Source organism: Dendrobium catenatum, unplaced genomic scaffold (assembly GCF_001605985.2).
Source record: "Dendrobium catenatum unplaced genomic scaffold, ASM160598v2 fragScaff_scaffold_178, whole genome shotgun sequence".
NCBI classification, from domain to species: domain Eukaryota; kingdom Viridiplantae; phylum Streptophyta; class Magnoliopsida; order Asparagales; family Orchidaceae; genus Dendrobium; species Dendrobium catenatum.
In genome coordinates, this window is record NW_021318640.1 from 818,890 (window position 1) to 846,065 (window position 27,176).

General features: G+C 34.6%; 1 protein-coding gene across 5 annotated transcripts; it reads left to right on the top strand.

The window, feature by feature from the left end:
- The first annotated feature begins 216 nt into the window (after positions 1-216).
- On the top strand, positions 217-26,206 carry LOC110112174 (probable alpha-amylase 2). Of its 5 annotated transcripts, none has more exons than XM_028692886.1 (13): positions 217-372; positions 542-632; positions 908-938; positions 1,618-1,655; positions 9,462-9,588; positions 9,660-9,886; positions 11,172-11,317; positions 11,403-11,518; positions 19,964-20,052; positions 20,144-20,266; positions 20,426-20,461; positions 25,690-25,788; positions 25,864-26,206. In XM_028692886.1, the coding sequence occupies exons 2-13, from the start codon at positions 615-617 to the stop codon at positions 26,053-26,055; spliced, it is 1,242 nt and encodes a 413-aa protein (XP_028548719.1). In that variant the 5' UTR covers positions 217-372; positions 542-614; the 3' UTR covers positions 26,056-26,206. The 5 variants fall into 5 exon arrangements, with proteins under 5 accessions (XP_028548719.1, XP_028548723.1, XP_028548720.1 ...); XM_028692890.1 differs by having other exon boundaries at positions 25,690-25,728; XM_028692887.1 differs by having other exon boundaries at positions 226-372; positions 582-632.
- Positions 26,207-27,176: the final 970 nt, after the last annotated feature.

A 27,176-nucleotide genomic window follows, 5' to 3' on the forward strand; every position in this document is an offset into this window, starting at 1 on the left:
TTTGCCTTTCTTCTTCCTCTTGTTTCGGAATTTTTATTTTATCCAGTGAACGTACGCTCCTCTACGTTCGGTTCTAGGTAAAAAAAGCGCAATACCGAGTACCGAGTTGTATCGAGTTTTTTTGAAAAAACTCGGTATTGCACTATTTTGACCTAAAATTTTTTTGAAAAAACTCGGTATTGCACTATTTTGATCTAAAACTGAAAATAGAGGAGCGTACACTGGATGTAATAAAAGTTCCTTGTTTCGACTTCCACCTCTCCTGAGGTCAGGTCGCTGGAAGCTTCTTCGCCTACTTGGACGAGTGGGATCGGACGGCACACAGGTAGAGAGCGTTCTTCCTTCGCCTCCTTCGACGACTTCACTGCGACGGTAACAAACTTTCTCCCCTTTCGAGCGCATCTTCGGCCAAAACCCATAAATCAGCGTAGATGCTACCAGTTTGCATTTTTTACTTTTTTTTCTGCTTATCCTTACTGGTTTTCTCAGGAGTTTAGCATTTTTGACTTTCTTTTGTGCTTATCCTGACTGGTTTTCTCAGGAGTTCATGAGCTGATTGTTTAGCTTGGTTTATCTAGCAGGCAAGCTTTTACCTGGGTTAATCGAGGCCTTGCATGGGGTATTTTGATAATGTAAGTATTATGTGACTATCATTCATATATTTTTTTTCTGATGCAATCCTTGTCTGTTTCAAACTTTATTGTTCTTTCAAAGGAACCAATGTATCAAATAAAATAAAAATTATAATAATAATAAGAAGAAAAAACCACACAGAGATGCACTTACACAGAGAGAATGCCCCATTTCTCTCTCATAGTTAATATCATTTCTGGAAGTCATCAAACCTGTAATACTGATTTTATTTAGAAACTGTTCTTTTGCTAAACAATTTTTTGTTGCAATGCAGCCTTGGTACGAGGAGGCAGCCTTTGCTGATGGTATGTTTTCTAGGTCATATTCCTTCATGGCATTCCTCCATTTCCTTAAAAGGCACCTCCAACTGAAAATCTCATTTTTTTACTCCAAAATGCCGTGAAACTAAAAAATGCTGTGATTCATCTCCAATCCAACTCCATTTTGCCCCATAACGGTCGCTCTCTTCTTTCACGGGTTTCTTCGGCAAGTTCGATAAAGACAAAAAATGGCGAAGATGAACAGTGCAACACCAATATTGGCGTCGTACTGTTCATCCGTGATGAAATGGTGTAAGAATTGCCGCTCGGTTGGAGCGACGGAGTTGTTTGCCGTTCCATTGGAGATTAGCATAGCTTATAACGTTGCCTTTCTCTCTCTTTCTCTATATCTATCTATCTATATATTCATTTCTGTTTGTATTTATGATTCACATATAATATACTCATGGGCGGAGGGAGGGGGGGCACGTGCCCCCCTAATAATTCACTAACAAAGTTTTATCATTTTTAATATTGATTATATTGGTCTTAAGTCTGGATGTAAAAAATTGAAGAAAAATAATAATATAATAAAAAAAATTTTAGGCCCCCCCTAGAGATATTTTCTGGCTCCGCCACTGAATATACTTGTGCAGTTTTTAACTGTCACAATCTATTCCAAGGGATAAAGTTGTCGTTGATCATCTCTGGAATATTCATGCAGGTGGTGTCATACGGAATGGAAGGGAAATACTTTTCCAGGTATTCAAATAAATATTTATAATGGTTTCTGGTTTTTTGATCAATGCTTCTGTAATATAGTTTTCTTTGTAATAATGGGCATTAGATTTTTAATGAGAAGATGTGTCGAACATGGCCTTGTTTGCGAATTAGCACTGTAAACTAATTTAATAAGCTTGATCCTCTCATTTGAACATATTTCCTGTTGATGAAGCACTTTGAGCTTCTCAGTATGAGCTGCGTTATATGCTAGTTCCTTTTATATGAAAAAAAAGCTGGTAATTTACTCTGGATCCTAGTTCCATTGTTTGTCTAGAAGGAAGTTTGTGGAACTTACCCCTTGACATTTAATTGTTTTCAGAGTGAGATGTGAATCATAAAAAAAGATTAATACCCAAAACTTGTATGAAATAACTTCTTGAAGCTGATGGGGACTATTTAAAATAATAGTATATTCGGAAATATTCTTTGATATAGGATACTTCTTGATGCCCAATCTTTATATACGCATTGTAGGCCAACCAAATTAGTAAATATCTTTTCTCCTGAGTCTTGACATGAGGGTGGGTTAAAACCTACTTCAATTTTCTTTGTCGACAAGTATGAGCATATAATTAACTCCCATAAGTAGATATTCAAGAGTAGATAACTGATGTATTTCTAAAATTTGAATGGAGAAGAAAACAAAGAGATTAAGACTCTAATGGATAATGGTTTTAACAACCAACTAGACAAAAGAAGCTTAATATGGCTTTTGACCAGCTAGGGGGAACTTTCTGTATATGAGCTTGAGGTGGAAGTTAGTAAAGCGAAGCTCATCATTGTCAGTTTGTTTCAAAGAAATAAGAGGAGCAACAATGATGCATGATATGGAAGGGTTTTGTATTCTTAGTGCAACTAGAATAATATGATGAATGAAAATTGCACACAAATAATATTTATAGATCAAAGATAACTAATCATTTAAAAAAAATATTTTAAGGTGTAAACCCAAAATTAAATCTTGAACAAAATGATAATGGATCAGTCTTTTAATTTAAAGAAATCAAAGACAAATCCGATAAAGAAAAAATTCAATGAGCAATTAAATTTTTACATTGCGATTGAAATCCCAACTATAGAAAATATAACTAAAATCATGACTTAAGACTTCTGTAAAACCAATGAAAAAAATATGTTTGAAGAAAAAGATTAAGGAAATTGGCGGAAAGACTAGAAAATTCGCATAAATAAATTATTGTCAAAATCAAGAACCCAATTACAACCATCAACAATGAGGCTGAGAACCTTCTTTAAATCAACAATTGAACCAATTTACATCAATGATGAGCCAAACCAAAATAAAATATCATAATAAAAGCAGATAACATATCCCATTCTCATAGGCCACATCACTATGGGCATGCTTACAAATTTTCACTTGAATTGAAAACTACAAAATAACATAAAATTTAAAAGTAATTGTGTTTGAGTTGATCATTTATTTGCTCGACTATTCAATGAGCATAAAATCAAAGATCTCCATAAAATAGAAAGTTAGATCTTTGAACTATTCTAGTATTTTTAGATGTTCAAAAAGTAGTATATTATTTACAACAATCTATTGGGCTGTTTGATTGGATATTTTTAAAATACATGTATTTTAGAAATGAAAAGTTATTTGAAATGCATGCATTTTAGGAATACATGTATTCAAAAATGGATGAGTTGTTTGGTGGTATGTTAAATCAAATGCATTATTATTATTATTATTATTATTATTTTTGGGATACATTTCAAATGTATTGAAATGTGGATGAGGCTGGGCATGGGCAACGCTAGTAGATGAGGGTGAGTGGTAGATAGAGATGATGGTGTGTAGGAAGTTATGAATGGGCACATCACAGTGCTAGATTTAGAAATCACCCAATTTGTAGATTTTCAAATGTAATGATGCCATAGATGTGGGTGAATTTCAAATCTCTCAAATTTAATTTATATTTTGTTAAATTCAAAGAATTGGAGAGGGAAAAAGCTTAATTTTATTGCTCAAACCTATTCCTATTTATAGATCTATACATATATCTTAATAAAGAAACAAATAGTTATAGAATCATATATAATTGCTCTAATATAATCCTTCCTAAATAAACCACCTAAATATAGAAGGAGATCGACACAATCCATGTGAGCCTCCCACGGATCCCCATCTAGTTGTGGGATCAAAATGCCAAGGGATGGCGAAGATCGGCGCAATCCAGGTGAACCTCGCATGGATCCCCATCCTAGCCGTGGGATCAAAATGCCAAGAGATGGCTGAGATTTAAAACTCTCTCTCAAGCTAGGGAATACATATATGTTATTTCCAGCTTGATAATCAATTTCAGAAATATGGAGTTATCAAGTCTTGATAAGAATATCTGCAAGCTAATCTTTTGATGAGACATGGTATACATATAAGACCATTGTCTAGTTTCTCCTTTATGAAATTTCTGTCCACGTCTATAAGCTTGGTTCTCTCATGCTGAACCGGATTGTGAGTTATGCTGATTGCTAATTTATTGTCACAGTGTAGCTTCATAGGTTCTTCCCATTTTATCCTTAACTTTTCTAGAATCATCATGATTCATAATAGCTCACATTTTTCCAAGGTCATAGCTCTGTATTTTGCTTCTGCACTAGATCTTGCCACCGCGTTCTATTTCTTGCTTCTCTATGTAATAAGTTTTTTTTTCCAAGGAATGTGCAGTATCTTGAGATAGATCGTCTATCTACTGGTGATCTTTCATTATTTGCTTCAGTATGTGCTTCTGGGGTTATTCCATAGTCTCTTCTGGAGAGAATCGCTTTACCTGGGTTCCCCTTAAGGTAATACAGTATTCTGTCTACATCTTGCATGTGAGTCTGCTTTGGATTTTTCATGAACTGGCCATAAATGTGGGGGAAGTTCAAATCTCTCAAAATTTAATTTATACCATGTTAAATTCAAAGAATTGGAGAAGGAAAAACCTTAATTTTATTGCTCAAACTTGTCCCTATTTATAGATATATACAAGATATCTAAAAAAAGAAACAAATAATTACAGAATCATATATAATCGCTTTAATATAATCATTCATAAATCAACCACCTAAATATGGGAGGAGATTGGCACAATCCTGGTGAGCCTTCCACGGATACCCATCCTAGCTGTGGGATCAAAATGCCAAGGGACGGTGAGATTGGCGCAATCCAGGTGAGCCTCCCATGGATCCCCATCCTAGCCATTGGATCAAAATGCCAAGGGACGGTTGAAATTTAACATATTTATTTTAATTTAAGTCAAATGCTAAAAAGAGTTGAAATATGACAAAATGGAATACAATTCCCTAACAGTGTGACCGATTAAATAGCCCGTATTTGTTAAGTAGTTGAGAATAAAAAAAATATTGTTGTAAAAAGCTCTTGTAAAACAGCACTTAACATGCAAATCTTCAGAATTTGGCATTATCTATAAAAAATAGTATAAGTAATTGCATCATGGAGAGTCACGGATTTTTTTGCATCCATTTTAGGAGAATGTCTAATTTTAAAGCTTCATTTTCAATGCATTTTATGTTATTGCTGGTATCCATCAAAGATATATTTGGGATTTTACTCATACACCCACGGTTTCTTCGGTGGGCCCAATTATCTTAAAGATCAAGCTTTTGAAAAATTATTTACCCCACTTTGCATTTGAGATTATGCCATCTTAGCATTGCTTGTCTTATTTACTCACTCAATTTATTTTTTTGAGTTTGTGCCATCAAATCTTTATATTAATGATGGTATTAAAAATATTCAATTTTATAAACAGTGATAGCTAAAGTGAATGACTCTTTTGTAAGATGGAGATTGATATGACCCATATGAGAGTTGAGAATAGTCTCATATCATATATGAAATAAGGTTCGAGCTCTTAACATTACTAGTAGAGACCATCACCTATTAACTTAGTCTCCTTGGGTTCATAATTGTCCATTCACTTGTATATTAGGCTGAATTGAGAGCTCAATTGTTTCAACCTACTAACAAGTGATATCTATGCTGATGGCTCGACGATAATTAATGATTCATTTGGTTTATAGCTTAATTCGGTATGAATTACCTCTACTATAGTTAAGCAAAACTATGAGATGGTGGCTCCCATGTAAGCTCTATGTGGTTCAATGGACTCGTAATGTTTGATAATATTAAAAAGTTTCTATTTGAAAAGAGTGATGGTCAATTTGGAGGACTCTTCTATGATGAGAATTTGCTAATATCCACATGAGAGTGAATAATATTTCTATATCATATATGGAACAAGAGTTGAGTTTTTAATATTCTAGTAGTGGCTATTATCCATTAGCTTATATTTTTAGGTTTATGGGTGTCGTCTATCTATTTGTATATTATGCTCAACTTTGATCCCTAGCATTTGCCATGCCATATTTTTTACTACTTCCAATCAACCATGGGGCATAGTAGAGATGGATAATCGAGTTAGACACATTTTTTGTAAACAATCATCCTGACTTTACTAATCAAGATTGTATTAGTGAAAAATTAATATGTTTTGATTGTCATAAAATATATATTGCACTTCACAATTATCTAGTAGATCCATCACAAGCAATGATAGTGAAGCATGTATAAATAAAACTATCAAATGAACTATAGAGCTTCTAAATATACTTCAAATATCTTTTCATAGGTACTAAAAGTTTTTAATATATATCATACACATCTTCTATAATATATCCAAAACTGCACACCCAAAAAGCTATTATAGATGACTATTTATCACCTGTCTACCGCCCCTGCGCTGTTTTCCTTTTTCTAAAACCACTGTTATAATATCAAATGAGTTACGTTTAGTGGTATAAATAATTTGAATAGAAATTTTAAACCTACAACAAAAGAATATAATCCTAATCTTATGAACTAATATGAGCATTTATTTTCATATATATAACTATCTATGCAATACTTTTAAGTCGAAATCTACTTTGATGATTTGATATAAGAATTTGATTCTAAGCAATGAATATGAATATCCCTACAATGGTGAAATATATATGCCAAATAGCAAATTGTTTAAAGCAATAGGCCAGTCAATTATTGGTATGAAATTACTTGCTTTACTTTCATTTTCTTCTAAATTTATACTTATCATTTTCTTAGAAATATTACATAATATTTGTTTAGGCTTTTGACACATTAATATGATTTGTTAGTCACCTTGTCTGTCGGCCCATAATAGCCTTTGATGAAGTTTGGTCAGTCTAATATTGTGGTTATCAAAGACTCTTTGATCAAAGGTTGGTTGTGTTCTTGCCCATAGGCAGACATTTTCATTAAAAATCTCTTACTTGTTATTGTTTGTTTGAAGCAAATAATATTACATTTTAGGTGTTCTCATTTTTGTCCTCGAGGCGCATTTATATTTTATTTTGTTGTATTTTAGTTATGCGTGTTATTTTAATAGTCCTTTGTTTAAATGATGCTTAGATGAAATTTCGGCTGTCTTCTAGCGTCTCTCCTGTATGGAAAAATTTTTAGGGAGTCTAGCCTTGCTCACTACACTAAGACGTGCATTATCGGTCTTAGGTGACACCACATCTATGGTTTTTAATCTCATGATGCCAAGAAAGGTGTGTATGATGTCTTGATTAATTGCATGAGAGAAAAGACTAATTTCCCCAGTGTGTTGGAACTATGCGAACGAGTACTTAATTTTATCTTGCCGTATTAAGAAAAACATGCACAAGGCTTACCTGATGCATCACGAACTTCATTTACGAGTTTGCCTCATCTCTTTAAGAAATGCTCGCATGGGTTTCGCTTGTCATGTTGAACGCATCGCGATCATGGTTTTTGAGTTTTGCGAGCGTTATACCTTCATGATGCGTCAACAACGCATGCTGCAACTTGGGCAATGTGGGCATCCCTTCGGATTAATTTCAAAGTTCCAAATGCAATGGCGAAGCTTGTTTTTCAAATGGATATTGTTAGGATGATTTTGTGCAACATTGCACCCATAGTCCATCGTTTTCTCCCTTGTTCGCTCGAATTGAACATTGGGGGTCCTCTCAAGGTATTTTTGACGTCTTGAATGCTATGGAGCTATTTGTTTTGTAATCAGACATCGTTTCGTCATCACACGATTGACTTACATGTGAATGGTTTCTTCTTTGGTAATTTTTGACACTCTGAACATGTTGATCCACCTTGTTTCACAAACGCACATTATTTGAATGTTATTAATAACTATTGAGGCACTTCAAGTTAGTCATTCTTGACATCACCTCTGTCGGTCGCCTTTCTTGTCGCAGTTGCTTGCATCGGTTATGGTGCTGACAAGCCGGTCAACAAATTGTTAGGAATAAAACTACGCAGTGAAAACAAACAAGAAAGTGAAAATGTAATGGAAAAGAAATAACATCAGGATTAAATGTGAAAAAAATCGAAATTGGGGAAAAAATCACGGAGCCACACCACACCAAGAAATACACTATGAAAATTGAGAGATTTTGTATAGATCTCATTCTCTCTCACTCTGTCATTGTCTCTCTTCACCCTTTTTTTGCCTCATTCAGAACTGACAAAGAGACGCACATTAATTACCCCATCGGATGCAACACTTCAAGTTAAATATGAAAAATGAGAAAACAAACTACCCAACTCGACTCATAGCGTCGCGACATAGGGTTTAGAGGGCCGCGGTGCTCCTCTCTCTGCTTCTTAGCCGCCTTGCAGCGCCGTGGTGCTGCAGCCTAGAACACCGCTCTGCTTTGCCCTTTATCGACAACCAGAGACTACAGTGCCCCAACACTGTATGGAAATTAAAAAAAAAATTTATGGGCAAGGCCCCCAAAACCAAGGAAGGGGAGACCCCTCTGAAATCCCTCGGTGAGCTCGACCGATGGAATTGAGTTCCGAGTTAAAAGTACAACCTGATTGATCGATGCAATCATATTCCACACAGAACTAACAAATCCTTTATCTATCGAACTTGTAGCGAAATGACTTAGTCTGAATCCGGGGTTTGAAAATTTTTTACTATAGCAGTAATTGTCCAAAAATAATAATAATTATCATAGAAAAGAGAAAACTAAGGTTTTATAAACTAGGATGTCGTTTTTGAAACTTAAACATCCAATATTCATTAAGGGTCACAAGTATGGTCATGTGATCTTACTTAACATTTAATTCAAATTTCTGTGATGCATTAAGTGCCATTTTAGTATCAACAACTAGGTTGGAGGATCGAAGTGATATGAAAAACTATGCAAGCGATCAATTATAGGGTTTTTAAAGACATAAGCTTATGTGATGTCCCCTTTAAGGCTAGCGACCTAGCTGTAGATTGTCCTTCTTCTAAATGGAAGAATCAAAACGAGAAATGCAACGGCTCTTCTGATACATGAGAATTAGGGGTTCGAACTATCCTTTTTAATAGCCTATTTTACTTAGAATGCTGTCCAATATATTGCCAGCAAAGCAGGGCTGCACATTTTGATGAATGGAAACAATGTCTCGCTATTATGCTTAATGCCTACAAAATCTTTACTAGGCTTCATGTGGCTTTATTCTTAGTAAATTATTTATAAGCTATATTTCTCCTCCTAGCACTGTAAGTGAATTTTTTTTCTCTAATGAGTCAGCTTGATTATATGCTTAAAAAATGAGTTCAGATTGAAGCATTTGATTGCAATGTAAAGGCTGGAAAGATGATTTTTTTTTTTGAAGTTTTCTGTGGTGGCTATATGGACCTTCAGTTTCATAACTAATGTTTGGACTTGTTTAAGGTTTTCTTTTTACTAATTTAGATTATATTCCAGGGCTTCAATTGGGAGTCTCATAAAAGTGATTGGTGGGTTAACTTAGAGAAAAAGGTTTCTGATCTCGCTGAATCTGGATTTACATCAGTTTGGCTCCCTCCTGCTACTCATTCTGTTTCTCCAGAAGGTGAGAACAAATTAATCTGATTCTCTTTCGTTTTGTACTTAGAAAACTAGGGAACGTTTTCTTGTTCTCAGGTTATCTACCGCAAAACCTATATTCGCTCGACTCTTCTTATGGTTCTGAGCTCCAATTAAAAGTTTTACTTCAGAAACTTTCCCAGCACAAAATTAGAGCTATGGCTGACATTGTTATCAACCATCGAGTTGGTACTACTCAAGGACATGGGGGAGCATATAATCGTTTTGATGGTATTCCTATGTCATGGGATGAACATGCTATCACATCTTGTTCGGGTGGGCTGGTAATTTTATTTTCTCAAATAAATAATTCTATGTTTCTTGAACTATCATATAACTTCTATTAATTTTTTAACCATTCTATTCTCTTTCAAATGTATTTAACTTATTTGGAATCATGCAACATGGAATTCATTAACTTTCCTTGCAATTTAACTTAATCCATTAGAACAACCATCCTATCCATCTTATATTTAACCGATTTATTTCAACCAAATGTAGATACGATTTCAAGGTTTAATTATCTATGCCATGCTTTTTAGAGGTGGTCATTATTGAAAATTATGTTGCAAGAAATTAATACAATCTCATGTTATATTGCTAGTTTGACTAATGATTTATTAATTAATAGGTTACTTGACCTATTAAAGTTCTTTGCGTGCTTGCTTCTGGTTCCTCTAGATTAAGATTTTGTTTGGGACGACTTTTTTACCGCTTCTTAGACCAGCTTCGTAGTACAAAAATTAAAATTTTGTACTAGAAAATTGCTTTAAGAAGCAGCAAGAAAGCCGTCTCAAACGAAACCTAAATCTTTGTGCATAGGGCATGATGATAAAATTTCACATATGCTAAATAATATGCGGTAGGGATTCCCTTATGCCATGCTTGCTTTATTAAGAATGTAAGTATAGCTTAGGTTGATCGTAGAAGGATTCAATGCGTAATTGTTCTTAACCTTTTCTCCTTATGTTTGATATCTCGTTGCCAACTTTTTCCCTTTTATTCAGTTATATGATAGGATTAATCTGCTTTTTAGTGGGAGAGGGAATTATATTCATTGTTCTTTGATATCCCTTTGATACTTGATGTGATTTTTTCATATTGTAACAAATTAAGAAGAACAAAGAAGGCATGTGCAACATTTAGATAACGAAGCTCTTAAATATTATTGTAAAGATCCTACAGTATAACAAGTTCCTACTTTAGAATCATAGTAAAATCATCTGATCTGAGGGCTTGTTGTTGTCAATATATTGCTTTCGGTCAAAGCTGTAATTGTTGTTCCATATGACATGAAAAGCCATTTTTCATTCTTTTTATTATAAAACGTTACTTTTAATCATGAATGTAATCGTAGCATTGGATCCTGGAAAACGGTCCTGGGCCAGAATGACCTTAAAGTAGCTTTGCGTTATGATGGCTTGCTCTACATAATAAATTCCTCTGCTAGAAGTGAGAAGATTCTGGAAAAAAAGAAATTATAGCTATATTGATTGGTTCGGATCCTCTTTTCCTTAACCTACTACCCCGCATCTCTTCAGAGTCCTTTAGCTTCTGCAATGCATGTAGGGAAATCAAAGCACGGGTTGCAATTTTCCTGGAGTTCCCAACATAGACCATACACAACCCTTTGTACGAAAAGATATAATCAACTGGCTCATATGGCTTCGTGAAAGCTTGAAATTTCAAGATTTCCGCTTTGATTTTGCAAAAGGGTAAGTCCACTGCGAGAGACTTTCATACATGTATGATAATAAATCGACAAATTATATTAACTAATTTTCCTCTATAAAATTTCAGCTATGAAGAAAACTTTGTTAAAGAATACGTAAAGCAGTCAAAGCCAATATTTTCAGTAGGAGAATATTGGGACAGCTGTAGCTACAGCTCAGCTAGTCAATTGGACTACAATCAAGGTAATGAATTGCAATAATTGTTTGTTTTTTTTTTTCTAAAATATGTATTGTCTTTTCTATCTGAGCAAATCAAGATGAAGACCAATTTCAAGAAGAATCTGTAACATTCTTCCTAAGAGCTTCTATTTCATATTGACTTGATTGGATGTGAAATTTTTTTTGTAAATTTTGTACTTAAATTTCAAAGGATAAGAACTGCTATAATTAAAACAATAAGAGACGTTGTGTGATCTTTTTGTTTTTGCTTTGCTTAGCTAAGATATAGTATTGTTTATGATAATGACTTTATGATTTAGGAGTTATGAGGTTAGAGTATTTTGACCTGTACATGTTGCCATATTTTATTCAAGAATATATATATATATATATTAGAGATTGATCTTGAGTTTTAATACTATTAGTTCTTGCTAAACATCCAAACTTACAGTTAAAAGTCAAGCTAGTATGTTGAATATTAGAGATGGGAATAATTGGAATTTGAAAATTAACATGTAAAACAGGTGTAACCTGAATTTTGGATATTGTGAAGTCAATTTCCAATTAGCTCTCATGAAATAAAGTGATAAATGTTTGTGAAACTCAAACTACGCAGCCGCCTAAAACACAAATCTGTGTGTGTTGAGAAGAAACATGAACTGTTAATTTTAATTTTGTCATTTCAATTTCTTCTTTTTATTTTGGAAGGAGTTTCATTTTAAGAAAACTCTCTATTCACAGGCCTAGGATATTCCCCTTCCATGAAACTTTGGTCTGTATTGAATTTCCTCAATTTCTCTATTATTCCTTTGCATTGTTCTTGCTGTTCATCTCTGGTAGTTGTCGATCCTCTGTTCCATTATTGCAATGTCCAACTCCCTCCGTTTATTTTGTAATTAGCCACCCGAGGACTTCCTCCTCCTAAGTTATAGTATTTGCATATCGTGATTTATGGGTTTGCACTCATCTGTGACTTGTAGGTGTTCTATTGTTCAACACTTGCTGTTGCGATTCCGCAACTAATTTCTTGTGGCTTCCTTTGTTATCATCATTTATTATTTCTTGTGATAGCTAATGCATTTATTTTTTGTAGGCTGCTTTGATCGGTGGAGAGGGATTACATGGGAATTTTATGATAAATTGGAGTTTGAGTCGCGTACTAAGCCGAAGCCCAAACAGCCCGTCGACCTCCTCTTTGCGACCAAGCCGAAGCCCAAACAGCCCCAACCTGCTACCTGCTCCCGAACTCCAAGCCGATGCTTTCATCCAGCTAGAGATTCATCGATCTCTGCTCTGAACTGACCCCTCAACTTTGCCCTAGCCCGATTCTAGCCTCACCCTCATATAGCCAAACCCAAATCTCCTCAAGCTTGACCCATCCTTCTTACCCGGCCTCTTACCCGTGCCCGAATCTAAAAAGGTAATATTATGATAATATAGTAGTAATATAATTGTAATAATAATAATAATAAAAGTAATAATAATAATAATAATAATAATAATAATATTATTATTATTATTATTATTATTATAAATATTATCTCAATCCGCGTGCCAACTCTACCACCGCCGACATCCCCTCACGAAGTTATATCTTTCCTAACTTAAAAATCCCGCTCTCGCGGCTTGCGACAAGCCGACAAACCCCTTATGCGCTCACGTAGCGTAGTAGGGAGGGAAACCGGTGCGACGCTTACAACGAGGTGGATAATCCCCGGACCGCTCATGTAGCGTGTGTGAAAGCCATTTTTCCTTCTAGGTTCGTTCGGACGAAATTGGATCGTCCGGGGACGATCGGTACAGGTTGTGTAGGAATTTCTGGCTGGAAGGTTCATCCCAGGACGAAGTGGGGTTTGTCCGTACGAAATTTCTCCCGAGAGCAACTCGTCCAGGGACGAGTTCAAATTCGTCTGAACGAATTTTGACCCGAGGGCAAGTCGTCTCGGGATGATTTTGGATCGTCCGGGACGATCTGCATTGATATATATAGGAATGAGATCTTTTTGAAGAGAGAGAAAAGTTCAGGAGAGAGAAAATCGAAGGAAAAAGGAAAAAAAGTGATTTTTGGGCGACTTCTGTCCGTAGCGGTAGTTGGAAAAGTTAACCGACTCGAAGTAAGGCACATTCTGCCTTTCTCAATTTTCAGAAACGAGGATTTTGACGACTTTTCTGTTTCGGATTTTGTCTCCGTTAGCGAATAATTGATTCCGTTTTGTACTGATGAACTTTTTACTGCGTAACTTTTGGTATGTTTCTGAGATGATATTTGTGCACGTTTTGAGTATTTTCTGGAAGATTCTTATCGGGTATTTTGAATTCTGCGGAGTTTTGATCGAATAACAATTTATCTGGATGTCTAAATTTACTGTCTCAGTACAATGAAAGTCTTTGAATGATGTTGTGTACTATCTGTGGTAATTTGGTAAATTTCTGAATCTGTGAATTTTGTGGAAATTCCGTATACTGTCGTTATGCCGCTGACGATTTTTCTGATTGTTTTGATGAAAGAAAGAAAGAAGAAAATAGTGGATGCATTTCTGTATATTTGGATGTTTTTAGCAGCTCTGTGTTTTCTGTATGTTTGTTTGAATATCTGGAAGAAAGTTCTGAAACAAATTCCAAAACTAGATCCTGGATTTTCATCCGTCTCGACCCGACGCGAAAGGATTCGTTCCGGTCGGGTTGGGTCGTGACAGCGTGAGGGGGACAAAATTAAGTTCTCATGGGGAAATCCCTGTGCTTCTCTCTAACATGTGCTCGAGACCCCTAAGCGCTCATGTAGCATCTTGGGGGATAAAAGAAAATGTCACCGCGGTATCACCCGACACCTTCCTGAAGCGCTCATGTAGCGTGGAAGGGAAGGAAACCTTTTGGTTTTTCCCCTAAATGGGGGAGACGTTGGGAGGTTGCCAAAATTTCATTTGAAGTGTGGAGGACTTGAACAAAATTTGGACCAACAGAATACTTGATTTTGTACAACAAGAGAACAAGGAACTTGCACAAAATTAACTCAAACTTGAATCCAAATAAACTTGAATTTGAAATGAATCCTGAACTAAAATTCAACACAATAATATAAGGCTTGAACTTAAATAAATGAAATTGAATGAACTAAGCCTGAACCATATGCAACAGAACTCAAATGAACAAGGACATGACTTGAACATTTAAACTTAAGTAAAGACTTGAGTAACAATATAAAATTCGACTCAATCCGAGCACAAATGAGTCCAAATCAAGGACCCAAAGCACAGTTGGAAGATTCAAAACATAATTTGGATGATAAAACGGTTTTCAAAATTTATTTGCTTATAGTCTAATCAGCGACTCGACGAGACGAATCCAAAGAGCTAAAGATCGTTGATTTCTGAAATTGAAACTCACTTAAATTAGTTGAAATAAAAATATTTTAAAAAATGTTTAGTAAAACTCATTTAAATATCTTTCACTTCTCTCTTGCCTCCAAAGAGAGACCCCATGGTAATGAGACAACAAACAAAATTATTTTAATTTAGGCCCCCCCCTCAATAAAATTTCTGGCTCCGCCACTGACTACAGAGGACTTGGATAAATTTTTGAACTTACACAAGACTTGAGCTTGATCAAACTCAAAGGATAAATGAGAACTTAACATGAGCTCAAATTTGAACATCATTTGAACACTAATTGAGTATGATTTGGACAATCCGGATTCAAACAAGGATTTAATTCAAATAGCAAAGAACCCATCTTGGACTACAACGAACTTGAATATGAATCTAAATTGGATTCAATTATGATTGAGATGAATAATTTCTTGAAGGGTTAATTCCTTAGTGGAATCATCATTTTGGTTTGTATGCAAATCCTAACTAAGAAAGATTTGAGTCATTCAAATCCCATGCAAACAAACAAGGACCTATGTGTAAATTCATTCCAAACTTTGACATGGAACTTTTGAACAATAATTTCTAATATGCAAAGATAATCTTGATTGGGATAAAGATATTGATAAGTGATGATATTAAACTTATCATGTACATTGAATCATCAAAGCAAGAAATTTGCAAATGAAGTTTGTTCGTAAACTAAGGAACTTGGTTTGATTATAAACTCGTAATATGAGCTTTTGGACCATACCGATTTATTCATAATATTGGAGCTAGCTCGTCTCTAATCTACTTGCAATGAATGTATTGATTCATTAGAAAAGCTCTTGATGAATATGATGATTCATGGTTTGCTCGTAACCTATGCCAAAGTATTCGTTAAGACACCTATAATCATTGATGATTGATACACAACAGTGGTGAAAGACCCTCTGCATGAAAATGTTGTATTTATAGTTGGCAATCATCGACTAACAAACAAGTGCAATAGCTCCCTCTTGAATAACAATGGTGAACAAACCACAAACCTGAAAATCTCATTGAGTTCGACATCAATTATTTCACAAACACCCTGTGGTCCTTATGAATGTCGAAAGATATAAGCATTTGCAATGGTCCCCATGAACATTGAAATATATGGAAGAATGTAATGGTGGCGAATGCAAATGACCTTCGAGGATAAATAGACATATAATAACTTATCCATCAGTGATGCATTGATGTGATCATGAATAAAATTTGGAGATCTAACAATCCCTACAAGATTGAAATGGCAATACCATCAATTGATAGTGGAAGATCCATCCTTGCAAACAAGCACATCAAACCACCTGAGATTGGTGAAAGGTGGATGCGATGCAAGTACAATATGCTCTTCAACAAATATGTCCGGTGGATTATAGTGAATATAATCATTCCTTGTGAGCAAGGGCGGATGATACAACCACTTGTGGATAACAATAATGGGTATATCGTAAGCACAATGAACTCTTGTTGACACAAGTATATATATCACCTACTACAGCGGTGATTGAAATTTGCAAGTACGTCGGACATGAAGACAACTTGATGTAAGGAGGACACCTCCTAATAGAATGGGAGAGATGTTTGAACAAATTCAAACTAAACTTCCTGGTGTTCCAAAGTTTCTTCTTGGTTCTATACTTGGAAAGAAAACAGTTCTGACACCCATGAACATTGGAAATAACGAGTCCGCCCAGATACCTCTATCCATTTTGAAGACAATTATTTGATTATGGATGATACATCCTATAGAAGTCTGATACACTGTGAATCTTAAAAGTTCTTTTCAAGGTAGTGGCCACGAATTTCAAGGACCTCCCGGTGAATGAGAAAAGGGAGTTTACATCAAAACAATGAAGTATCTTATTGCAATCATGTGATAACGCTATGATTCACCTATATCCAAAAGCAGGAGATTAATTAGTGCACTATATTCAACCTGCATAAATTATGCAAGTAGTGCACGACAGTCTACTTATATTAAGTAGTAAACAATTCAATTTAGAAGCTGCTTCAATATGCCATTGGATCCGCAACAATCATACAAGTGGATAGGTGTTTACAAATATTTTAAAAATACTCCCGTATATGCACTGTAATATGTATGTACATATGTACACTAAAGGGGTAAATACAACTGCTACCCGCATGGGCCCCGACGAGTATATTATTGGTATATACATAACGTCTAGGGATGTTGTGTGGGTCAATAAGTGGATTTAAGTTCGAACCTGATCTTCCTATACGAATCAATAAGAGTCGACATGGTTCGAACCATCAAACAAATATACGGTTACAGCGATTGATATATTTGTTTTAATGCATTCATATTAGGCCTTCAAGGCCTATAACAATGAGAATTCACTAACAAAGGCATAACGCCTACAAAATTCGATCTTCTGTCAACAGCTTGGCAAAGTTAACAAGGTTCATCCACAAAATGCAAATATTTTCAATTGAAAATGGCCCCACACCCCGATGATGACCGTGTTGATGCAAATCTCAACCGGAGGGGTTCACAAATATTTCAAATGCCATCCAAATACCCGAAGATCCAAAAATTCTAAAATCCAAATATTTAAAATTGAAATAAATCTAACCACTTAAAGCAAAATTCATCCAACATCAACAACAGTTTGTCGGGGTGGACAAATTAAAATTTACTTCAGCTCATATGGAACTAATGCATAGTCGAAAATATCACTAGGATCCATTCTCAAATAATCTCCTGCCAGTAAGGACGTGGTACGTGTCTTCTGACCGGCGGTTTTGCCGACAAATGACATCGTAGAATAAATGATTATTACCTGAGGCCCTCTGAACCGAGTGATTTTGCTGTCAAATGGCACCACGAAATACCGTTATGGTTAGAGCCAATACGTTCCTTAGTGGCATCAAATTTTTGAGATATGAATCAATAGGATATGATCGATAGGACACAAAGCCCTCTGTTAGCTAAGATGGATTCAAATTTATCCCCTAAGGCAAATATCCAACCCAGATCTACAAGGTCCCCTTGGACGAAGCAACTCATGGCTGCCGACAAGGATCCTTCTATTAGGTTGGGTCGACTACCTCCTCTAACTAAGTAGACCAGGGACCACGATGGTCCGGGACGACGGAACCATGGGATCTTGATCGGGTCCATTATTCATTCCCCCACCATCCGCTTTAATTGCAAGATGGTGAAATTTCAATTTTAAGTATCAAACTCCTTAAATATCTCAACTCAAATTTTCAAACATCCAAACATTTCAAAATTCTTAAGCCCATTGATGCTACTATATGCCAGATAACACATATGTTCTACGTATCTGATTGACGACTAGCCTTAATCAAAAGTTCTCTCTTGTGATCGGGAGGGGTAATTAACTATAGGGGCTTGCGTCTATAGGAAACCAGAACTCAGATCATAAAGTCCTCGCAAAATGAGGGCGAAATCTCTGGGTAGTGTCTTATCTACAAATCCATCTGCCTTCCCAAAATTTACCTCAAAACTTAATGCGTTAAAATCTCCCCCGAAAAGAAAAAGCAACGGGTGGAGGCGGGGCTGAATTTTTGGAGCCCACAGTCCCTTCATGAAATTCCCCACAAATATTAAAGAAATTGTAAAATGTTATCTTAAAAAAAAAAAAAAATTCTTCTTCAATATTGTCTCATATTGCCTCTCCAATCGACTAGAAAGGTACTCAAACTTCTCTCAATAATCCATCACAGTCTCTTCGTGAACCAGAGCAAAGAACTGTTCATAGAAATCTCCTTCCCGACTTTTTTGGAAACATTCTAATAAACTATCTTTGAACTCCCTCCATGATCAAATTGGATCTCTCATGTCTCTCCAATATAAGGCCTTTCCCTCAAATCATAAAGTCGTCGCCATGAGTCTCTCATCCTTCGTCAGCCCATTATCTACAAAGTATCTCTCCACCTTATAGATTAACCCATGAGCATCTTCCCCCTCAAAACCAGGCATCTTCGTCTTTTGCACTCTCGGATCCCCTTCGTCCCAACTTCCTCTTCCACCTCCACCTCCTCCCATGTAACGATTTTTGTGATCTCTCCATTGTTCTTTCCCACTCCTCCTTTCGTAGATATCCTCTTCTTCAAAATCAACCCTCATTGTTTTTTCCTCCCAATTTCTCCTAATGCTATATCCTCCACCCATTTCCCTTTTGGTTATCGGTTCAAGAGGTGGCATATTTTCCCTGTTGCCTAAGATTTCTACCTCTCGATCATCCCTCATTGTGTCGATATTGGGGTTTCCCTCGCTTCCATGGCCGCCCACCAGTGCCTTCACCTCCAATTTTGCCAACTGGGTGTGAAGCTCCATTTTTTTTTTCATCATGTCTTCTAGGTTAGAAAACCATCCTTCCATGGATGAAATCCGTTCCTCAACTTCAAATTTGAATTGACCAACTTCTCATTCTAGTTTCTCCTCCAAAGCATCCACTTTCTTCGGTGCCATGGGTCCCGAATCGTGCTCTTATACTAATTTGATAGGATTTGACGACCAAAACATCACACAACAATGTAAAAAACAATAAACTTACTCTAAAATGGTTCCAGGAATAACACCAAGGGGGACTTTAATTACTAACTTCAAGCAAAGAAAGACAAAATATAAGTTAATTCACTGTTTGTGAGGTGAATCATCTCTCCCACAATTCTTAAAAACCACTAGGAACCCAAAACCCCTACAAAAACTGTTGTAGTATAAAATTCAACATGGTCCTAATCCTCTATAATTTTCCCCCCTTAAACAGCCCAAATCTCCTAATAAATACCCTTTACATCTTTCCCGAAGAGCTCCTCCCAAAACCTCTTCTCCTATAGGTGATACTAGGCCCCACAGGGGAGCTGAAAGGTTCCTGATCTGCTAAAACGTTCCTAGGCCCCACATCAACTACCTAGATATTGAAATTTGTTTTTTATGTTATTATTACTTGCTGCTTTTGATCAGGCTAAAATACCATTTGTCAGATATTTCTATTGGTGAATTCTTGATGTCATAAGTGGCTTCTACGGATTATATATTCTTTATTATTATTTTTTTAAATTTATGTGTTGGAAATTACAGATAGCCATAGACAAAGGATTATAAATTGGATTGATAAAACTGGAGGGCTTTGTGCTGCATTTGATTTCACAACCAAGGGCATTCTACAGGTATCAGTCAAAGGGTCTAGCTTTCTCTTGAACTTGACTCCATTAGCAAGTTATTTGAAATACAATAAACCAAGTTACTTCTCTGAAGTAGGAAGCAATGAAAGGAGAGCTATGGCGTTTGAGAGATCCCCAGGGCAAGCCACCTGGTGTAGTGGGCTGGTGGCCTTCGAGAGCAGTAACCTTCATTGAGAATCATGACTCAGGATCCACTCAGGTTCACATGAGCTGATGAGCTGCTTGGCTATTAACTGTGATTCTATGTTTTCTGATGTACTTTTTTCACTTTTAGAGTTGAGAGATGATTAAAAAGATTTTCCATTTTGATCTTCAAGTTTAATTATTTACTCTTTCCTTAATGTATTTGTTCTTTCAGGGTCACTGGCCTTTTCCTTCGGATCACATTATGGAGGTATGGATCTATGCTAATAGAAATATTTCTTAAATGGTAACCCTCTTTACTGCCAATATGTCTGAGCTGTGATTGCCATCTTTTCCTTGCTGTACATTTCTAGTCTACCCTGCAGCATGACTTATTTTCTGCTCTCATCAACATATTGATTTAGGTTTGAAGACAAAGAATCATCTTAAATTTGATTTGTATTTGATATGAAAATTGTTTAGTATCCTTGCTTGGTATATTCCCTTGCTTTGCATGGAGCTGAACTAAAAGTAAACTTTGGATTTGCCCTTTATATTTTTAGCATGTTCATAGATCAGAAGTGGTTATGACATTTATTTTCATATGCTTATCATGTTAGTTCATGATGAGTTTGCAAAGGCAGCCATGTTATTATTAAGAAATCTGATAATGCGGCAAGTATATCAGAAATAGTTGTTGGGGATGGAAATGTGAAAATCGATGAGTTCATTGCAAAATATGAGATTTTGGAAGATGCTGAATGAGGACTACCTGTACTTCAAGAAATTTCATCTAGCTCTTATGAAGACAACTAGCATTAGTGAACCAATAAGATTGGAGTATCTTCAATAGGCATGCATTGGGAGTTGTGCGCTTATTATTTGCAAAGAATGTTAGTTTCTATGTACTACATGAATATATCACAACTCGAGTGATAACAACTATATCAACATGTACAAGAAGCCATTGATAGTAATGAATGAACTTCTAATAAAAAAATGATTCTTTGATCTCAGGATTCCAGGAGATGGTTATACGGTGGAAGATATCAATGAATTATGAATTTAATGAGTTTGGTTGATATCAACATTGATGATGAAGTTTGTATCTGGTATTTTCATCACCACCTAATTGTTGGTGTTGAATAGTGACGGAGATTAATAGCTAATTAAATTTGAAGCTCAGTGATGTTCATGATTTAATTCTTAGTGAGGAAATTTTAATATGAGATTAACTGAAGACTTTTATTTTGCTTTGAATATTGAAGGTAGAGTAAGAACTGCAAAAATGGAGTGTATCAAGCAATATCCAAATGTTGAAGAAGTAATTAACATGAATTTCTTAGTAAAAGTTGATATAAATGTCACAATGATACATGTTTGCAATATGTAAAGACGAGGCATATGAAAAGAGATTGCTTGTAGAAGAAAAGCGTGTGATTCAAACTAGAAGAGTTGATGATTGTTGCCATAAAAGAGATTCAAGGCACATTATTAATCAATGTGATAACCGTAATGAATTTTTAATTGTGGACTTGTGTGCATATTCACTTCACATAAAGAGCTCTTGTCTAATTATTTTAAAGAAAAATATGGGCAAAGCATAACTTGTTGATGGTGAACCTTTAAACATTATTGGAATTGGTGGTGTTTAAATCAAAATTGTACAGGGGATAACATTGAAGCTTTAGAGAGTGAGACATATTGCAAGCTTGAAGAGGAATGTGATCTCTATTGGGCATATGGATAAAGAAGGATGTACATGACTTTTAGTTTGTGCATTCAAAAGACGAGTGTCATTATGATAGCATGTGGCATAAAAAAGGCTTAATAGATAACTTCTAACACAAATTATGAGAGTATCAATAAACTGAAATGCTGAGTCATATCTATTGTATTGAAGGATATGACATAAAAGTGAGATATCATTTTAAGGCGAGCTTTCATATTTAAATTTTGCTGTTATTTTTTGTGAAGGCTGTTTTTGAAAAGAAAAGAAAGGTTAATATTTCAAAGGATGGAAATGAACCCAAAACCCAAAACTTAGAAATTGAAGCTTATGCTCACCATGTTTAGGGACCATCCCAGTGGCAACTGCTCACTTTACTATGCTATTTTGAGTGATGACTCCAAAAAATTTTGCATTTAGTTTGTAATAGATCAATATGATATCTTTGACCATTTAAAAAGGTGGAAGGTCTTATCATAAATTGAGTTTGGTGCAAATATGAGCGTCTAAGAGAGATGTGAAGGAGAATAGTATAATAAGGAGTTAAAGGAATTTTGCATAGCTAGTGGCATTTATATATAGAGGATAATTCTAGGAACATCATATTAGAATAGGATTTTGATGGACCGGCAGCTGAGCCGGTGGGCCCCACTAGGAGATTTGTGAGTTAATATTTCTTATGTAAGGAGGAATCAATGGTGAATTGTTTAGGAAAGTTTTAAATACAATTGGGAGGGAATTAATCGGGGAAAGAGATCTAATTTGAATTCAAATTTGAGGGGGTATTTAGAGAAAAAGGGCTGATTTGGGAGGGAATTTGAGGAGCCTATTTAGGGCTAACAATATTGTATTTTTGGGGATTATGCTTGTGTTGTTGAAATTAATGTTTCTTAGGTTGTGAGGACTCTAGCCGGCGGCTAGAGATTTGGGAGAGCCGGATCTTCCTCTCCAATTGAAGATTCAACTGTATCTTGCTATTTTCTTTCATATTTCTTTCAATAAAAAGAGTAAAGAGTCTTGGTGTGTTTTTCTTCCCAATTTCTTATTATTGTTCAGTGATTTTGTCTGAAATTACATCTACTTCATATCAGACTGCTAAGCACATGAACAAAACTTGAAACATGAGATTACATGTAGTATTATATAAGAAATTTTGGGTAGATGTCATAACTTAATCCTTCATCTGATCAACAAAGTTCCCTCCAGTTCTTTTTATAAGCTATCTTAAGAAATTTGTACTCACAATAAAGTAAATCTTTTTCACGTAAAGGGTTTTTTTTTTGCTCTTACGGGCATGCAGACTGTTAGTGATGAACTAGATCCTAAGTTTATAAATGTTATTTCATTGGATATGGATTTGTTGACTTCGCCTGCTAAATTTGGTATGGTCGAGATTCAAATATTATCATTAGTATTGATGTTATATTAAATGAATCAATCACGTATAAAAACAACTCTGGCAATACTTAAAAGTAGACCTCCATTGGTTAACAAGCTAAATTTATGGAGATATCTAAAATATGTGCAAGAAAGAGATCAAGTGAGTTGAGACAGCTAATGATAAGCATTCATATGATAAAATTAAGAAGATTTGGAAATAATTTTCAATCATATTTATAGGTTATTTATTGTTTATTGATGACGGTGAACCCTAAGTGTTTTGAAGAAGTAATATATGTTAAAGACTTACCAAGCGGAAGCTATTAGGAAATGAGGATATCAAATCTATAGATTAAAATGACACTTAGACATTAATTAAGGTAGGCATTTTAGAACAAATGAATTTTCAAAATTAAGGGCGCAATAAAAATACAATATATATACATTAAAAGGCTTATAGTAAAAGGAATTCCACAAAAAAGAAGGGGCCAATTTTGGTATGATCAATAAGCTGAGGGAACAATTGTCAAAGGAGTTTGGCATGGACTTGGGAAAAACAACGATATTCTCTAGATGAGAATTAGTTATGATAAATTGTTTGATCATTTATCTTAAGTATATTATATTAAGTTTTTAAATAAATTGAATATGTTAAAGGTGAAATATATTTTAGATAGTTTATACAAGGGGAGCTATAAGCAAGTATATTTTAACTCCTAGAAAGGCACTTAGGAGGAGGTGAAGTGGATGCTGTTATACTTGAAACTTGGAAGGTATGGTAACACCTCATTGATGCTTGGCAATAGTGACATGAAACCATAGGATTTTATTGATGTTAATCTCATTGTAATTTAAATACTTGATGAAGAAAGACTCGATATCTCTATATCTTTGTTGGTATTATTATTAGTTGGTCATCACAGTTACAAAAGATAGTTGCATTATCAATCATATAAGCAACATACAATGCAGTTGCTAAGGTTAACAAGAAAATGATTTAACTAGATAACTTCCTGAAAGAGTTAGAAAACTGATAGTTAGATGGAGTTCTTTTTTATGATAGTGTTATAAATCTTTCAAAAAATATAGTATTTCATTCCAGGATAATGCTCGTTCAGCTAAAATATTATTTTATTCGAGGCTTGTTTTAATAGGGTATCTTATTATTGAAAAGAGTAAAATGATATGAGAACGCTGTTGACATTCTAATAAAGATAGCTATGGTAGAGAGACTAAGGATTTACTATCCCTCAATTTATCTCCATGGATAATGAGAGGAGGTACCATAATATTGGTTTTTATTAGTTAATATATCTATATTTTGATCTCTAAGTGGGAAATTATTGATCGGTGGACCCCCCAAATAATTTTTCTTTACAAGATGATTAGTGATCACCACGTTTGTATGGAAAGTTTTATGGATAAATACCAATTTATTTGAATTGACTTAAAGTATCATAGGTTTAAATTTTTTGCAATTCAGGTATTTGATGAAATTTAAATTTGAACCTTTTTATTATTTTGAATTTCGATCTCCTCAACTCCTACAAATAGGAGACCTAACAAAGTTTTTGTGCTTGTGTGGATTGCTGGAAAAATTATGATTATCGACTGCTGTTTACGGTTTTTGGTGAAGGGCATTAGATAGAAAGTAATAGTGTGTGGGTTGTTTTATATATATATTGTTGAGAACAAAAAACAGAAAAACAAGGGAGAGAGAAGAGGAGAGAGGAAATCACTTGGCTATTTCTACGTGTCCATGGGTGGATCCACCTTAAGCTCAAGGGGGCAATTGCCACAGCTCAAGGGGGCAATTGCCCCCCTTCAATTTTTTTTTTATATGATTCTTTAGGTAATTTGTCCCACTCAATCTATTTTTTAGTCTTTATAATATTAGTTTTTAGGCAATTGCCTCCCCTAAAAGTTTTGCCCCAAGCATAATCAAACAATGAATCAAATACAAAGAGAAATAGTAAAGAACATCCAAAAATATCCTTACAACCAAAATTTATCTCCCGCAGGGGCGCTGCCCCTTTGACCCCTTGACCTGGCACAGGGTCTTTGATATTTTCTCTTTGTATACTAGTTGTTTGAGCTTCTTTGTTATTTTCTTCTCCAAGATTTATACTTCATTTTGCATCTTTGTTTTTTCTTTCCCTAAACCCTAAAAAAAGGAAAGAAAATTCTGATATCTTCTTTGACGGAATTATTTTTGTGCTGCCATCGACGAGCATGCCAATCTTATCGAACTAATAAATCTTTATATCTTTTATTGTGTTTTTTAAAAGTTTTCTTCTCATTCTCACTTTTACTCTCACTGTTATTTTCCCATCACTTATCATTGCTGCAATTTTTAATGCAATTTATAATTCTAACTTGTACTTTTGCAGGGATACGCTTACATACTCACTCATCCAGGAATACCTACGGTATTTTATGATCATTTCTATGACTGGGGAAAATCCATTCATGATCAAATTGTGAAACTGGTACTTCCCATAGCTTCTCTTTCATGATTTCTATTGCATTCATTTCCTTCAAAACTATGAAATTTTTGTGTTCAGATGGATGTGCGGAGACATCAGGATATCCACAGCCGCTCCACTATTAGAATACTGGAATCCCACTCCAATCTGTATGCTGCAATCATTGGAGAGAGAGTGTGCATTAAGATTGGCGATAGGTCCTGGTGCCCAACAGACGGGGAATGGAAACTTGCTACTTCTGGCACCAGATATGCTGTTTGGTGCAGGTAGAGTTCATTTTAACTCCATTTCATTGTAGTCAAAGTTGAGAATTTTTGGTATTGTATTAATATAAATAAAGGAATAGAACCAGATTTCATGTTGCTGTTTAAATATAAAGTTCATTTCAGTGGAAATTCATATCAACTTTCATTTGATTTCATTATTTAGCAGCTTTTTAGTACCAAATGAAGCCTTAGTCTCTATTTAAAGTGATAAAATTGATATTTTTATATAGTTGGGGGCTATTATTAAAAAAAATTTGAGTGCTGTAACTTAATTAATCATTAAAAAAATATTTGTCAAGTCTATTGCCACAAAAAATGCATTACGTTGAATTTTTTTATTTTATTGCAAACAGGGATTGGGGGCTACTGCACTCATTATAAGATTATGAATTTGAAACTTATGGATTTATTATGTTTTTGAAATTTCATTGAATTTTTTTGCTACAATCATAAAAGGAGCTCTATCATTATATGATATATCTGAGAAATTAAAATTGTAATGCTCCACAATTATTATAAAAGTAAAATCTATAATGTTAGAAAGACAGCCATCGTTGTAAAATTTTTTATTTATTTTATTTTATTTGTTCTTAACAATTTATATTACACGTCACCTATTTTACTAATAAAGATACGTTGATGTATAAAATGGAAAAAAATGGCTCAGGATGTTCTTATCAAATTTTTTATCACGATAAAATATTTATTTTTAGATTAGTGTAACATAAATTTGATTTATTCTTAAAAAATTAATTAGTCTCAAATTTAATTTATTAATATTTAAATTAATCATAATTAAATTAATATATATAAATGAACCCAAATAATTTTCCTATAAATTGGTGATGCATCATTAGTAATGTAATTACTACATAACAAACACTTGTAATAATATTGGAGGCTGTGTACGTTATATTTTTAAGGTTTAACTATCCAAATTTGTAAATTAGGATAAATTATAATACCTATATATAAATTATAAAAATATTGTTGCTTATTCACTAACGTGCAAAAAAAAGCATAAAATTAAATATTGTTCATTATCTCAAATGAAAGATACTATTCATTGGCTTGTGATGATTTTTTTTTTTTCTATTTATTGAGCAAATATGAGGTTGATTATAC

Coding starts and splice junctions, on each gene's coding strand:
- LOC110112174 (XM_028692886.1), top strand. Junction 20,053..20,143: donor CAACCAAGGGCATTCTACAG/GTATCAGTCAAA, acceptor TCTCTGAAGTAG/GAAGCAATGAAAGGAGAGCT. Junction 20,267..20,425: donor ATGACTCAGGATCCACTCAG/GTTCACATGAGC, acceptor TTGTTCTTTCAG/GGTCACTGGCCTTTTCCTTC.